This window comes from Dermacentor albipictus, chromosome 1 (assembly GCF_038994185.2).
Source record: "Dermacentor albipictus isolate Rhodes 1998 colony chromosome 1, USDA_Dalb.pri_finalv2, whole genome shotgun sequence".
In the NCBI taxonomy this organism is placed as follows: Eukaryota; Metazoa; Arthropoda; class Arachnida; order Ixodida; family Ixodidae; genus Dermacentor; species Dermacentor albipictus.
The window spans coordinates 194180335-194197784 of record NC_091821.1 but is presented as its reverse complement, the minus strand read 5'-3'; the positions used below and the strand labels follow the sequence as shown (position 1 = coordinate 194197784).

Genomic DNA, 17450 nt, shown 5'->3' with positions numbered 1-17450 from the left:
CATGATTTGATTATGGGGCACGCCGTAGTGGGGGAGGGGACTCCGGAATAATTTGGTCCACGAGGGGCTCTTTAACATGCAGCTAAATCTAAGTACACGGGTGTTTTCGCATTTCGCCCCCATTAAGATGAGCCACCGTGGCCAGGATTCAACCCCACGACCTCGTGCTTAGCAGCCCAACACTATAGCCGCTAAACAACCACGGCAAGTATGTATCAATAAGAATTGTGTTGCATTACTATGCTATGGCTTATCTCATTAATAAGGCAATGCTTTCTTTTTTTCTTAATATGTGGTTTTTATTGCAGCAAGGGCCAGATATGGCCAAAGAGCGCCATGACAGATGGTGATGGGTTCTCAATGTATTATTGAGTGGACAATGACTTGCAAATGGTAGATGCAATGTCGTAAAAGGGCCAAAAAACAAGTCACTGTGAATTGTGTAAAATACATAGGTATTAAAATAATGGCAATGTCTAACCTTTTTCTTAACTCTTTCGTTACCGCTAGAAATGTGCTCGTTTTCGGTGCTTTGTTTTATTTTTATTTTATTTATTTACTATTTATATATTATTTTTATTTATTTATTTTAGTTTTATTTCAAGACATAGTAGATGCAATGCATAGCACGATACCTAAAATTATAGCCTAGTTACTGGTGTTTTGAATGGATGTAAAGCAGTAATCAGACAGTTTTTGAGATTCTTATGTGAAACTTCAAGGAAGCACATCAAGGAACATGACTGAAAGTAAATAACCGGTAAAAAAAATTGTGAAATATACAAATTGTGACCTAGTTCCTAGTTTCCAACTTTTGTAACTCAGATCATGCAAAAAAATTATGAAGATTTGTTGGCATCAATACAAGCCATAGCAAGGCCCATGCTATGTGGAAAAGTAGCAGCTTTGCAAATGTGAAAGTAGGTAAGTTCCTATTGTTTGTTTTTACTCTTTGCAGCAGGCACCTGGTTTGCATTTTACTGCATTCTTTAGGCTCATGAAGCAATGGCTGTCAGGTCAGACGGCATGCAGAAGCCTCCTCATACTAGATTATTTTGTTGAGTCAGCTTTTCTTTGCAAGTAAGGCCTAGTGTGCGTTCAACCAGCACTGCAGCCTCCCCATATATTTGCTCACTATGTGTACAGTAATGTGGAGTGTTGCTTAAAGGGGCCCTGAATCCCTTTTTATCAAAGTCAAAAAATGCATTTGAAATTAAAATAGACTATTTCAGAAATAGTACCGTAAAAAATATATTAATGCATTCAGCAGAAGCGGAGTAATTGGTAATTAAAGATCGCTCATGATCCCCTTCACGGTGCTCCCACTCCTTCAATACCTCGTACTGCGAAGTCTACAGCGGAAAGGGGCATGTATACAATGCTTTGCCTGCTGAACATCATAGTGGTGTGGTGCATAGTCAAATTTGATTTTGTGTGTTCACACAGGCGCCATCATTTCCAATTTTGGCACCTACTATAATGTGCCAAATGTGGATGTCCTCAGGGAGCCGCAGTGCATGCTGAGGACTATGTTGAGGATATATGTTACATAGCAGACCACAGCTACATGCAGCTGTAGTGCGTATGTGCAACGTTTGCTTTGTGCACGACAGGGCTGGAGTGCGAAACTGCGCTTATATGCTCCAGTCTGGCCATGCTACGTGGTGTAGACCGACTTTGTCTTGCAACGGCTTGACCAATGGATAGTAGTCACAGCCAGCTTGCACATTTTGAAACGTGTCAGTAGCTCAACACGAACCGATGTCTGCCAAGGTGTCTAGACAGGAGCGACCAGAAGTGAGCACGCGCTGGCAAAGATGCATGTGGTCTGACCTTAAAAGGTCCCTCACCAGGTCAGGCCATTTCGAGCTGTCAAGCGCAGTGCATACAATGCATGCTAACAATTTTGTCTGCTAAGTATTACATAATACCTTAAATTTCAAACCAAACGCTGTTTGTCCTCCTTGCAGGCGCTGCACTCCAAGCCGGAGAGTCGACATCAATCGTGCAGGAGCGCCTACACACAGGACAGTTATTTGTTTAATCTGTTGCTTCAATAGACGAATTAAAGTTTAGATAAATAATAAAACCTACAAACTGAATGCCTGCATGTTTTTATTTTACTTCGTGCCGTAGCAAGAGAGATGGTCGTTGCTATTACAAAAAATTATGTTGCCGAAACCGAAGCACACATTTTCCGTGGTTTTATTTAGGAAGTGCTAGGAGCATTGGAGGCTAGCTCGAACAATACCTCCAGCGGGTTTTATTTTTCCAGGCTCCCCAATCTGCCAAAAATTGTCAATAACAAATAATTAAAGATCAGTAGTCAATTCAGACAGTGCACGATGTTGCAGAAGCATTCTAATGGAAATGTTTCACAAGCGCAGAAGAACTGTCAATCAATTTGATCATTGCTATAGGTGCGGTAATGAAAGAGCTAAGACCATACAATGATACCTCCTTTATGAAGGGCTCAACTCTAGAAGTTATGATTAAAGCAAAGAACCTACGAATAGCACAACCGGATGTAAAACTTCTAAGGGTTCATTGTAAAAAATATCGCATACAAAGGAAGCAATGAATAGATTCGAACTGCATGCACATTGAATCAATAATGAATGAATCCCATGAATCAATAAATAAATCTGACCACATCACAGCTCCTGCCATTTCCACAATAACTTTTTTTTTCAGCGTCAATGTCACATCACTGCCTTTAAATCATTTGCCTTGCACAGGTCACACACAGCTTAAAGTAACTTGCCAACGAGTGCTATTAAAAACACTGAACTGGGCAGCTGCCTTTGAATAGGCAAGTAAAACCAGGAAATGAGAAAGAACTGTTACCATTATTTTCACTTGGCAAAAGCATACCTCTAAACATTGAGACTGCTCAGCATACATATCATCGAGTGTATATGTTCTGTACAATAAATGCTGGCTATTTACGCCGTCTTTCTTATTCAGTGCAGTCCAACATTCAGATACTTGTTCGGCCTGCAAATCCTCTTCCTTGAACCAGGCAGGACCTGTTCATAAGGGCTGTGAGGGCACTGCGATCGAGCAATGTGCCTAGTGAACGACGCTTCTCTGCTGGCTACAATTTGCATGGAGTCGTGGTGCCAGCAGACTATTTTAATTTCTCACTGTGTGTCCCTCCTCCCCGTCCATGCACATAACTCACTGCCGCAGCCTTTAGCATCGGGCCAAACATCTGTAGTCGTGGAGACCCATAGTTTCTGGTACGTGCAAGTCAGTGTGTTGATACTGCAGGCAGACTTAATGTGCAGACTTACGTTTTTCGCTTCCCGAGGCAAACCTTCCTGTTGTTACCATCTTACGCATCATGCTGCAGAACTTTGCAACAATGTGCTGACACTGAGTAGTCCATGGTCAAATGGGTAGCGCATCAGGCTGCTGCGCCGAGGGAACAGGGTTTGAAACCGTCAGACTGGGCCTCTGATTTTCGGAGTTCTGGCAGCCAACTAGTTCTGGTCCGGATAGGAAGCCACGTGGGCTGGGATCCCAAGACAATCCGAATCTGGTCGACGTTTGCAAAATCGAATGCTGGGACAGCTGGCGAAATGTAAACATGCTACCAGCATGGCAGCGCTCGGCGCGTGCTCGGCCAGTCGGCCCATTTATGCGTTTCCAACTTGAAAATATATAAGTAGTTGCATTCAGGGATACAATCACTTTCGTGAGATTCCGTGTGACTCAGCACAGGACATGCACTGGGCCAAGCTCACCTTGTACAGAGCAACAGACGGCCTCTGACCCGTCCGATGCCATGACGCGAAATCGCGTGCAAGTGATTGTATCCCCGAATGCAATCACTCAAGGATCTCTGCTTGCAGCGATCCCATCGCCCACCGACGACACTGACGAGTTAGCGTTGTGTCATCACTTGGCAAGACATGAAAAAGCAGGATATCGGGTACGTCTTATAGGCATAAAATTTCATGCCAACCTGCTTGGGCTTCGATTTCAACAAGTTTGTTTCAGCTGATGGTGCTTCTCATTTTGACTCGAAGGAGCTGGGGATGCGGCTGGCACATGAAAATGCGCGCTGCCTGTGACCAGCAAAAAGTTTCACACGAAAAAAAATATTGGTCGCGATCATGAGAGCAATAAGCTAATCTATGTGTGAGTAATGTACGTGTGCCCATTACTCAACCAGTGCGTTTTTAACATCAATGGCCAGCAGTTCAAACACATACCGGTTTCGAAGCTGCAACGCCTTCGCTAACTGCAGAAAACGGAGATATCGCCGCATACGCATGATATGTGAAAAGGAACACCACCAGAGAAAGACCAAACGAAAATGTACTACAATGTGTTTGAATGAGTGTCTATACTCATGGGCAGTTTTTCTTGGCTACGAAGCGAAAGCTACGAGGGCGGAGCTTCTGCACATGACTGTATTCGTACGCAATGTAGTCCGGGCGCGCTTGGCACCGGTTTCGGTTTCGCCGACCTCACACCTCTTCACTTTAGTGAAGGCAGATACAATTAACTCGGCATGAATCAATGTTTATTCAGATCCAATATGTACCAAGTTCTGAACAGCGAGCATCGCAGCCTGCGTCAGAGCTCCGAAGCAGCCGTATGGTATCAGTTAAGACTTGGACGCGCAATCGATGCTGGCGTCGATAGAGCCAGCGCAGCGGTCAGCTCGCCCACTCACTCGTTTGTACATCCCGAAGTTTGCAATTTCCAAATGGGCTCAATTGGTTTCTGCGCAGACGCTGCAAACACTGTGTGTGTGTGTGTGTGTGTGTGTGTGTGTGCTTCAACATTCTTTTGTAGCTAACATTGATCAACAGCCTACCAGGGGAGTCAATGGGCAGGACAGAAAGCGACAAACACTCACCAAAAGACACAGGTGCCATTTTGCGTTTGAGGAACATGCAATATGTGCGACGGTTTTGGGTGTGAGAAAACTCGAAAGAGCAAACTAACGATGCAATGAAATACCAATAGCTGACTGGTGAATGTTACGTATCATTTCAAATTATGTGCTGTAAAAAACAAGAATAATATTGTTTTCTATTTCCCACATAAGAAAACGTGAACAAAACTGCGGGACTACTTCCAGCAGCGCTGAAAGAGGCACGCTTAGTTTCCGTAGTCTTCAATTCATAGCCAAGAAAAGTTGTCCGCGAGTATACAACTTGCACGAAACACTATGCAGATAACATGCACGCATGCAAGTGCGGCGCGCTGATCTCACCGCCAGGAAGACGCCTTTATGGGACGCACACACAAAAGCTTCAAACGATTCAACGCCGCTCGTATTGCACCGCCTCGCAATGCGGAAAAGCGCGGTAGCACCTAAAAAGATAATACTAGAAGTAAGGAAAGCTGAAGATGACCGCAGACAGTTGGCTGAGTAAGGTAAATTTAAGTCCTGAAGCACCCGTGTTGCAATCAAGTCCCCACAAAGATTCCGGCGAGCGCCTGTTGCCTCTTTTAGTCGTCGTCTGCCAGCCAGAGAACTTCCGGAGAGCAGCCAGACCAAAATCATCCTTGCTGGTTCTGGCAGCCCGCAGGTAGCCAGAACAGCTAGGACTAGGATGCACAGCAGAAGTGCGTGGCGCGGTGGGCAGAGCAATCCAAGAAAAACGATGACGCTCTGGCTGGCTCTGGCAGCCCGCGGGTAGCCAGAAGTGGAAAATCGAAAACGCCCATTAACTTAAGTCACTGTGTAAGTGGCAATGTGTACATATGAGCAGCCCTTCAATGAACTTTCACACCAACATGGGTCACTACAGATGACAGAATGGGTAGGTACCACTGTTCAAAGAAACTCTGACGCCGACTTGGAGAACTGTGTATGCGCTACTCTGTCTCTGCTGGTCTTCAATGAACTTCTTTGATGCCAACTAGGGTCACTGGGTATATGCCAGTAAATTTGTGCTGCTCTTCAATGAATGTCTTAGATGCCAACTTGGGTAACAAGGTATGTGCCACTAGGAATGTGCCGCTCTACTATGACAAAAAAAGCTCCATCAAAATTTTCCATTATATAACGGAATCGAACCCGTCTCACAAGGGTTCCTCAAGGACAGCAACCTGATCCTTTAGCAGGCTGCACCACAAATGCACTGGGTATGTGCCCCTTCTGAATGAGCATCTTCCACACCAACATTTTAGCAACCTGCACCATGAATGCGTTGGGTATGTGCCGCTCTTTAATGAACCTCTCACCAACTTAGGTCACCGAGTATGTGCCACTGGGTTCATGGTAAGCGAGAGAACAATTAGCGTTCGCAGGCACCGGTCTGCCCCACTTCTGGTCTCGGAGGCCAAGTGTGGACTTCTCTGCAATGTCACTTGATGGCGCAGCGTGTTCAGAAAGCATAAAGCCCCTTGATAATTTGAAAGTAGCGACACTCTCCTCCTCACGGCTCTTTTCTCATGGTGCTTTCCTCCTCGATTCTCCTCGCCCGCCAGCTGCGTACGGCGCGCTTTTTCTCCTGGGCTCCCGCGGACGGGCCGCAGGATTCTATGGAGGCGTGTTATTTTGGGCCAGTTGCGCGCCCCAGTGGGATAGAAAATTGAGAAATGCTAATAACAGCATCGATAATGCTGGAGGAAACGTTTATGAGGAGGTTGGTTTTTTCTTAAAGCTGTATGAACAGGGTATACCAATATAAAGGGAGCTTTGAAGCGAGTTCTATACTCCAGAAATTTTTCTGCCACATGATCGGATGCTTTACTTCGTGCGTCTGATCTAGTATTGCTTGTGACACATCCCTTTGTGGTGGCTTACTAAGCGAAAGCCTTAGACCTCTGTTTCAAGGGCCCGTTGTGAGCTGCAGAAAATATCACGTGACCGAAGGGAGCCGGGAAGCGAACCAAAGCATCTACAGCCGTGTATAAGAGACGATTAATGATTAGCAAAGTAATGATTGATTAGTGATTGGATTAAGATGAATTCGGGTGTATTAAGGAGGATTAAGGTGGATTAAAGCCGAAGGTGCATTAGGGTGAATGAAGGTGCATAAAGGAGACTAGGTTGGGTTAAGGTCAATGAAGGTGATTAGGGTGGATGAAGGTGCGTTGAGGTGCATTAAGGACGATTATAGTGAATTAAAGTGCATGAAAAAGGATAAGGGTGGATTAAGGTGCATTAAGGAAGATCATGGTGGGCTAGGATGAATAAAAGTGAACGAAGGAGGAGTAGGGTGGACTAAGGTAGATGAATGTGGATTACGATGAATTAAAAACGATTACAGTGGATTAGGGTGGAGTAAAGTGATTGAGGGTGCATTAGGGTTGATTAAGGATGATTAAAGTGCATTAAGGCGGGTTAGAGTAGATTAAGATCAATGAAGGTGGATTAGGGTGCATTAAGGAGGACTTTCGTGGAGTATAGTGGATTAAAGTGAATGAAAAGGAGGATTAAGGTCAATGAATGTGGATTCAGTAGATTAATGTGCATTAGGAGGATTGTGGTAGACTAATCGGTGTTAATACTCAATGAACCCTAATTCACCTTAGTCCACTTTAATTCTCCTTTATCCACATTAATACCGACAATCCACCTTAATACAACCTACATCACCCCTAATGCACCTTAGCCTACCCTATACAGTCTTAACCAGGGTGTCTACCAAGTTGACATTTCCAAATTCCCTGAGTTTTCCAGGTTTTCCCTGAGCACCTTTGCGAAATTCCCTGAATGAGCCAGAACTTTGTTTTATGTCAAGACAGGCCGACACCACGTTGCCCGATGCTGTCACTCTCTAGTAAGCATACTGAAACAAAAAAAAAGACTTAATCCAGTTTGAATAGTACGGAGTAATATCTATTTTATTTAAAAAGAAAACAGAAGGAAGGTGTAAAATGCACAGAGAAAGAAATGGTAAAGTCCATTCCAAATTGAGTCGAACATTTTCAAATACGAATGAAAAGGAGATGCATACATAAGTAAATATTTTTTTAATATCAGCTATTTCCATCAACTGATAGCAAGCTCATCTGTATGAGGTCCTGAACTTTGTCACAACTAATTATTAAGGTTCTCTCTCAGCAGCTGGAAAGTCAACCTCAACTGTCCTGACATACTCTCAGCCCGTACACATCTCAGTGTTGGGTTTCACTGCTTAAACAATTTATTTTGGTTTGGATGAGGGTCACCTGTGTCTCAGCGTTAGGCAACACTTAGTTATTTTAGCTCAAGCTCCTTCAAAAAGGCGCCGGCAATTCCTTTCCCGTTAATTCCTCAGTGCGTCGGTCCTTTCTGTTCTCATCCTCCTTCTACCACGCTTTCACCACATGGATCATCTGAAGCATCCTCTTGGTCAGTTGTACAGTCAACATTTGATTTTTCGGATTTCCGAGGGGCCGCAAAAAAAAAACCGAAAAAAAAACGGGCAGTCTGAAAAAAATTAATGCATGTCTTTGACTGCCTTTAAGGGCTAAAATTACCACAGGCAAGTCTGAAAAAGCTCTGAAGGCCTGCCAGTACGCTTATTAGGCATATCAGGGCTTGTACTGTGACAGGAGACGGGGTGCACGCATGTGTAATTAAGGGATACATACTATGTCCCGTGACAATTGCCCCCTTCCCACGCTTGTTATGCTTCACCGCCTAACACTAGTGTACTGAGGCGAAGCTAACTTTCGGAGACTGGCATTACGCAACGCGCTGTGCTCTGCGAGTTTCAAAGCCAATCGCGAGGATTACAAAGGCGGAGTCGGTGCCATTGGTGATAGCGCCGAATTCTTTCAATGAAAAACACGGCACCGCACGGCAAGAAGCTCAATAGCGAACATAGAAGCAGCTAGGCCTAACGTTGCCGCGGTGGTGGTTACGGCTGCCAGCGGATCTGCCTGCGAGAGTGCCGGTTCGAGGCGGCGAGATAATCAAAATAGCGGCGGTGGCGGCTTCGATTAATGCCATTTCAGACCTGCAGTCAGGGCAGTATACATTGACTATATGGAGTACGTGGTGGTGCCGCAAAACCGTGCAAATTATCGGGCATGTCCGAAAAATCGGGCGTCTAGAAAATCGGTCGTTAACTACTCTGGCAATACATCGTGCCGATGACACGGCGTCAATGACGATTCGTTGTGATTCCTCTGTTACTGCAGCCAGCATTAACACGACTTTCGTTCCCTTTCAATAAAGTTACAGCTAATTTTCCCTGATGGAAGCACAAATTCCCTGAGTTTTCCCTGAGTTTTTCCAGACTGTTCAAATTCCCTGAGAATTCCCGGTTTTCCCGGTTGGTAGACACCCTGTTAACCCTCCTTTATCAACTCCAATCTATCATAATCCACCTTAATCCTCCTTCATCCACCTTAGTCCTTATTCACGCACCTTAATCCAACTTAATCCTGATTAATAGTCCCAATCTACCTTAATACACCCTAATCCACCTCTATCAAACCTATTCCAGCTGCATGGTCCCTAATCCACCTTAATCTACCCTAATCGGTCTTGATCCTCCTTTATCAACCCTAATTCACCTTAATCCACACTAATCTTCCTTTATCCACCTTAATCCTCCCTAATCCTTGTTCATGCACCCTAATCCACCCAAATCGGTCTTAATACCCTTTTATCAACCCTTCACCTTAATCCACCATAATCCACATTAATCCTCCTCCACCCTCCTTAATCTTCATTCATGCACTTAATCCTTCTTAATGAACTCTAATCCACCTTAACCTTTTTTAATACACTCTAATCCACCTTCATCTTCTCTATACCACCTTATGTCAATCACTAATGATTCATTAATAACTTGAGTAATCATTATTTCAAACAGGGGTGGACATGCTTTGGGTCACTTCTGGTTTTCCTTGGGTCACGTGATACTTCTCCAGTTTACAAGGCGACCTTGAAACAGAGATATAAAGGCATTCGCCTTAAAACTTAAAAAAAAAAACTCAACATGTTGACTAGCTAACGTTCATCACCTGCAATACCACAGGTATATTTGCCACTAACTTTTTCAGGGCGCAAAGCAGAAGCTATAATACTGCACTTCCGACTGAATAACAACAGTTAGCGACGTGATAAAGCCACCCCAAAATATTAAGCCTACTGAGGACAACTGCAACAAAAACCCTGGTTAGCAGGCCGGAAGAATGAAAAAAAAAATGCAGCTTCCCGGGATGCTTTGCTATGAGCTATAAGAAAGATGCCTCAGCTCGCAACGCTGTTCTTTGTAGGAACAAAGTTTTTTCGGCCAATGTAATGCAGCCACTGCTTCCTGCGCAACCGTCACGCTTTCCTTGTGGTATAAAAACTGCATAACCATCTTCAGGCTTCTTCCTGCAGTTATATAGGCAACAGCCTGACATAGCGCTAGCACATAGAGCAGGAAACACAGCGTACAACGTTCGCTGCGCCGAGCTAAAGCGCCAAGCCAGCCGTGCTCAGAAGGAAAATGGCGCGACCGAAAAAGAAAAACACAAGCAAAACTCAAGACCCGCGCGTTTTCAAGGGCAACGGCAGGGAGACCAATTGTCATGCAAAAAAAGGGGGCAAAACTGGTTGCCGCAGGGGAACGCGCAAGGGGCGAGAAGGAGGCAGGAGGTCGCGCGGCGGCGGCAGAGTTCCCAAAGAGTGTCGCTACTTTCAAATTATCAAGGAACTTTATGAAAAAACAAGAGGAGCCCGCACAAGCACCGGCGTGCCATGTATTTCGGAGGCAATGCGCAGGCTTTGCAGCGGTGGTGCTAGATGGTGCTGAGTGTTCTTAGGGAAGTGCAAAAGAGGAATCCGGCTGCAGTACATGTCTCATATATAACTCATTTCGACAGTGGCAATACCAGGGTGTCTACCAAGTTGACACTTGCAAATTCTGAGTTTTCCAGGTTTTCCCCGAGTGCCCTTGCAAAATTCCCTGAGTAACGCAGAACTGTTTTATGTCAAGACGGGCTGAAACCATGTCACCCGATGTTGTGACTCCCTCGTAAGTATATGAAAAACAAATGAAGAAAAACAACTTGAGCCAGATTGAATACTAAGGAGTAGTGTTTATGTTATTCAAAAAGAGAATAGAAGGGAGGGGTTAGTAATATGTACAGTAAATAAAATGTCTTCGAAAAAAATCGCAAATGGCGTCGGACATTCTCAAATACAAATAAAAAGGAGATGCAACAGAAGGAAATATTTTCGAATACGAGCTATGTTTATCAACTGATAGCAAGCTCACTGGTATGACGCCCGAACTTTGTTAAAATTGAGATTCTCTCTCAACAGCTCGTAAGTCAACCTCAACTGTCCTGACATACTCTCAGCCCACACACGACACCTCAGTGTTGTGTTATTGCTTTAAAGAGTTTGTTTCGGTTTGTATGAGGGACATCTGCGTCTCGGCATCAGCCAACACTTTGTCTTTTGAGCTCAGGCTCCTTCAACACAGCGGCAGCACGAATCCTTTCTCTTTCATTCCTCAATGCGTAGGTTCTTTTTGGTCTTGTCCTCCTTCCGCCACTGGTTCACCCTACGGACCATTTGAAGTATCTTCTTGGTCAGTTGCACAGTTCACATCTGATTTTTTGAACTCCCTAGGGGCCGCAAAAACGTCAGAAAAATCAGCCAGTTGGAAAAAATAAATGAATGTCATTTACTGCCCTTAAGTGCTCAAACTGCCCCAGGCACATTCAAAAACGCTCTGAAGGCCTGTGGGTACACGTATTAGGCATATCAGTGCTCACATTTTGACAGGAGATGCCGGGTGCATGCATGTATAGTTAACCCTTTCGCTGTCACGGACGTACCGGTACGTCATGGCACTACCCCCACACAGTGTCACTGACGTACCGGTACGTTCTCTATCGTGCGTTCAAAATTTCGCGCCTGTGCGCAAAGCTGGCGCTCCTGGATTGGCCGCGCCATCTGTTGACTCTTTCTACAAGATCGTATATTCGCCTCGACCTGTGTTAGTCTATGTATTGAAGAGTACGGTGCGACCGACTGCCACTCCCCACTTCTCTTTGCTCAGTGGCGCGGTGGCTCCGCGCTCGCTGGATCATGCGTCGCGCGCGTGTGGTTATGGGTTTAAGGGTTGTTCTGCCATCTCCGCTGGTTTGAAGGTTTTTATTTTTCTTCTGTTGGTGTGCCTGCTACGGCGTGTCAAGTTCAGGCGCACATGCCGTTGCCTCTCCGAAAAGAGTGACTCGATTGCTGCTTTCGCTCTCTCGCAACACCCTCGCTTCCAGCTTGCAGCAGTAAACGTAAAGCCCTTCGAACTTTGTTTAGCCTTTCTCCATCTCCCTCCGTCTTCTTAATCACGCAACGTCCCATTTATCTCCGTTGTGCAGGCGACTGAAAGCGCATCCTCCCTGAGCGCGGTTACTTTCGGATGGCTCAGCGCGCGGGACCTTCGTCTGCTCATTGGAGCGGTGGCTCAATTCCGATTCAGAATACGAGCCAAGCTCGGATTTGGACTCGGACAGAGTCGCATGCGAGGAAGAGGGTTCCGCATCGTCAGATTTGGATGTTGAACGGATGTTATAGTCAGGCTGATGATGATGATGTTTACTAACAACAGCTGCAGAACACTATGTGTTCTGCAGCTGTTGACTATGTTATTTGACTATGCAGCTATGACTATGTTATTTGTATACCAATCATAATCAAAAATAAATTGCTATGTTCATTCCCTGTTATGCTTGTTCCCTGAAACCAAGCCGACACTGGGGGTGCGTCACGGCCAGAAAGGTCTGACAGCGAAAGGGTTAAGAGATACATACTGTATCCTGTGGCAATAGCCCCTTCCCACGCTTGTTATGCTTCACTACAATACTTTTGCGTATGCTTCACGAAGTAACACTTCTGTACAGAGGCGAAGCTGGCTCTCGGAAACCGGCATTATGCAATGCACCGTGCTTTCCAAGCTTCTAAGCCAATCACAAGGACTACAAAGGCGGAGTCGGTGGCATTGCTGACAGCAGCGAATCCTTTCAATGGAAAACACAGCACCTAATGGCAAGAAGCTTAATATCGAAAGTCGAAGCTGCTAGGTCTAGCGTTGCTACGGGTGCCAGTGGATCTGCGTGCCAGAACGCCGGTTCGAGGCGGCGAGGTAATCAAAACGGCAGCGGTGGGGGCATTGAATAATGCCCTTTCGGACCTGTGGTTACGGCAAAAAGCGCCAGAAAATCGGACGGCGAAGGGTTCTAGCGTCCGACATTTCATAAGTTCTGATACATTGACTCTATGGGGTGCGTGGTGGTGCCGCGAGGCTGCGCAAATTATCGGGCATCCGGAAAGTCGGTCGTTGACCGTGCACTGGCAACTCCTCCAGCCGACAACAGGGAGTCAAAGACGATTCATTAGGATTCCTGTCTGTTAATCGAGCCAACATTACTGCGACTTTCGACCCTTTCAATAAGATTACAGGTAATTTTCCCTGATAGAGGCACAAATTTTCGGAGTTTTCCAGACTTCTCAAAATCCCTGAGAATCGACAGTCATCGCGAGAGGGATTCTGCTGAATATTTTTGGTACTGTGGAAAGGTAATATATTAACACAGCTCAGATCATTTTAATTTTACAACATCAAACCTGGGAAGAGTGTTGAACCAAGAGCTATCTACTTGGCACATAGCTGGTGCCAGAAGGGCATTTATATGAAGTCTATAAGAATATATTTCAAGCACATTAACGAATCACAGGGTACACTTTACGCTTTTACTGTATATTAAAACAAGGTGTGTACGCCCTTTTCAATGATCTGGCAGGATATGTCCTAGTTAGCGAACTTCGACACTAAAAGGGAGAACTGCAGATGGTTGTATAGCTGTTGTCTGAACAGGGCAATATTTCTGCATGAACGTGCATAAATCATTGTTTCAGCAGAAGGTTGTGTGGTTTAAACAGAACAGAGCTGCTTACAGCTAAGTACATAAGCTGGCAAAGTGTTGCACTCGTCAAGATTGATAAATGGAAGTACATGAAAACTATGGGAGGCTGGAACTCGGAACTAAATGCGCTGAAGCCGTTCTACCCACAGAGAGCAATGACTTAACGGTCTGCTGCATAGCAGATTTTGCAGCAATTAACGAAAGCCGTGTCTGGCGGCAAACGTCCAGTTTCATCTCGCTCTAGACCATGGCAAGTCGAGAGGCCTATAGCTGCACACGGTTCACACTGAAGATAGCTATACAAAAATTCCTGGAAACGGCTGTAATTTTACCTAGAGAAAGGATACTTACAGCTCATGCAGCTTTTATTGAGACTTCCGTGAGACACAGCTCAAGTACCTAGCCTCAGGTTATGGTCCTCGTATCTAAAACAGGTTGCGGTGCAAGATAGCTCTTGCAAATGCACCATGCAAATGCCATACATCACAATAAGCCACCGTAACCGCACCAAGCTATAGCAGATGACTCTCACATACTTGTCGCAAAGGTTGTTTGCAGCGCTGCAGTGACGGGAATGGCCTGCTACCCATAGGTGAGGAGTTTCAAAACAGAAGAAGTATCTATAAATGTTGGTCCAATCTACAATGTCTCAAGTGCCTGACCAGAGCAAGTTCCCTGTTGCCAATCATTGCCAATATCTCCACTTCTGCCAAATGCATTGAAGTACTTGCTGCGAAAAGTATTTCTGATGTGTATTTTAACATCAAATGCATTTTTCGACCTCTATAAAAAGTGGTTCAGGACCTCTTTAAAGGGTTAATGAGTTTCTAGTGCCAGGAGCACAAATAAAACAGCCATTGCTGTATATTAAAATAGAGACTTGCAAAAAGATTCAATGTTGCACAATGTACAATACCCTCACAAAAAATTTGCTTGATTTGCTTGTTATAAAAAGCCATGTCCCTTTTGGGTGAAATAAAATAATGCTATCATTTTATAGCTGCGCTACTCATAGAAAATCAGTTTTCAGAATACTTTAACAAAATCAGAATACAAACTGTTCACTTTCACAATTGTCAGAGAAAGCCATCATTTTATTTAAAACGATGCCTCGACCCCCCAAAAACATAGAATGAACTCTCATTTGAGCTTCATCATATGTTATGGCTACTTGTTGAAAGCAGTCAGTAAAAAGGGCACCATCTGATGGTTCACTCACCTGAAATTTACCGGCATCAAGAGTGGCACTCATAACAACAATCTTGAGGTCTGGACGCTGGGTGACGACCTGCTTTAGTACCCCCATGAGGATGTCTGTAGCCAAAGTACGTTCATGGGCTTCATCCAAGAGCACAACACCATAGGCTTCAAGCAGTGGGTCACTCATGGCTTCTCTTAGCAGCATACCATCGGTCATGTACTTCAGCAATGTCTTTGGAGAAGAGCAGTCCTCAAAACGAATGCTATAACCAACTTCCTGGCCAATAGCCACATCCATTTCTTCTGCCACTCGTGCAGCAACACTCATAGCTGCTACCCTCCGTGGCTGTGTACATGCTACACCACGGCGACCTCCCTTCTGGCGCAGAAGCTCCACACACCACTGTGGAATCTACAAAAAGAAAATTCATTATCACTTATGAATCTTCAAGCAAGAAACAGCTTTGAGAATGATCCTAACTCTGAACATGCTGACTGAGCTGATGCATAACTGACTTATGATGTGATATTTTTAAAAGTGCCTTAAACAGACTTAGACATCTTGAAATTTCTACCTGCCCTTTTTCCCCAAAAGTGACACCAAATCCAGCAGTCTGTTTCCTGCTGACATCACAGTTGATGTTCGCCTCGATGTCAGTGAGGGAAACTTGAAGATATTATGGATGTCGCGAAGTCACGTTACAGTAGGCAAGCCAGTGACGCTGATTGCAATGGGGTTAACTGTTTATTAAGATAGAATATGCAAGCGATAGAAAGGAAAGTATTTACATGGACATCACTACGAGTAACATGTTAGAATTTTGGTCTTCTTTCTCAGCCGAATCTCCACCAAATCCCCACCAACGGCCCCGCACGCACCTAAAAGCATTCCCAGCAACCCCCTCGCCCCATCGTTCGTCCAATCACACTGCGGTGCGCGCAGTGTGCACACAACGGGGCTCCAAGGTGACACTATCGGGAGTTCCAATACGTCCAGGTCGTTGCCACAAATCCCTTGCAGTGCAACGAGTCCCCTTTTGTCTCACAACCTCGCAAAAAAAACACACTTCCCGAAGAAAGCACTTCCGCGTTCTGTTCGGGCATCTGGACAGCTTGCAAATGTCTCTGCACACTGCGGTTAAGCGACGAGGGGCTGACTTCAAGGCCAGGGCATTGCTTCCGCGAACCGGGTGGCGGAAGCCCGACACACAGTCACCCCTCCTACGCGCTCTTCGTAGCCCGAGGGTCCCCCACCCACGATGCTATAAGTTGCCGCCGTCTTGGTGTCGAACCACTCGTCTCCTTTGACCACCCCGCGCGACAATTGCATGCAGCTGTCCGCACAAACGACGCCGACTTCACTCCTCCCCACCAAGAATGTCACGGGGATACTTGTTGTCAGCGTGACATTTTTCACACACACACCCGCACACACCACGCAGCACATCACGAACGGTCCTTGCAATTCACAAAGGAAGGGCACAAATCTGCTGTCAGGTCCACCATGCATCCGCGGTAGAAACAACAAAAATAGCCTCTGTCGCCGTGAGGTCTGTCGACAGCAGCACCCGCGAACACTAGAATCGGGCACGTGCGTCCTAACCCGCATGCACTCACACACAAGCCTATACACACAAGCAATTAGCAAAGCCACCGTAGCTGCGCACTTCCCGTATCAGGCTTTTACTCCCCCTCCCCGTCATCTAATCGCGACAGCGCATCTGCACATCGATTTGCCGTTCCTTTTATGTGAACTATCTCTAATTCATACTTCTGAAGCGCCAGTGACCAGCGCATCAGCCTTGGGCTGGTGGATGCTGAGCCGGCCAGAAACGTTAGCGGATTATGGTCGGTGGCCACCTTTATTTTTGCTCCAAATAGCCAGGTGTCCAGCCTCCCCAGCGCCCACACGACCGCAAACGCCTCTCTCTCTATGGCTGACCACTTTGCCTGTGATGCTGTCAGCTTTTTACTCAAGAATGCGACTGGCTTTTGTTCTCCCTCCACAAGCTGCGATAGGCAAGCCCCTACCGCTATCTCGGAGGCATCGGTTGTCAACAGAAACTCATTATCATGATCAGGCGCCACTAACTGCGGCAGTGAAGCTAATACGTTCTTTACAGCGCAAAATGCATTTTCTGCCTCCTCATTCCACGGGATCACCTTAGGTATCCTACGGGCTGTCAAGTCAGTTAGCGGGCGTACCACCTTAGAATATTCGGGAATATATTCACGGTAATAGTTAAAAAGACCCAGGACACTCCTAAGATCCCTCTTGGTTTTCGGGGCCTGCAGTTTGAAGATGGCACTCACCCTATCTGGATCGGGGGAATGCGTCCCGGATCCGACGACATGACCAAGATATTTCACCTTTGTCTGTGCGAACTTGCACTTAGCAGGATTCGCCGTCAGACCCA

At 45.7% G+C, this 17450-nt stretch overlaps 1 protein-coding gene across 1 annotated transcript in view; it reads right to left on the bottom strand.

Annotated features, from left to right (window-relative positions):
• The window catches only part of Dhx15 (DEAH-box helicase 15), an 89624-nt gene that overhangs the window by 45914 nt on the left and 26260 nt on the right, over window positions 1-17450 (bottom strand). The window contains exon 4 of the mRNA XM_065426712.2: window positions 15053-15445. Within this exon, the coding sequence (XP_065282784.1) occupies window positions 15053-15445 (393 nt within the window). The remainder of the gene's footprint in view (window positions 1-15052; window positions 15446-17450) is intronic.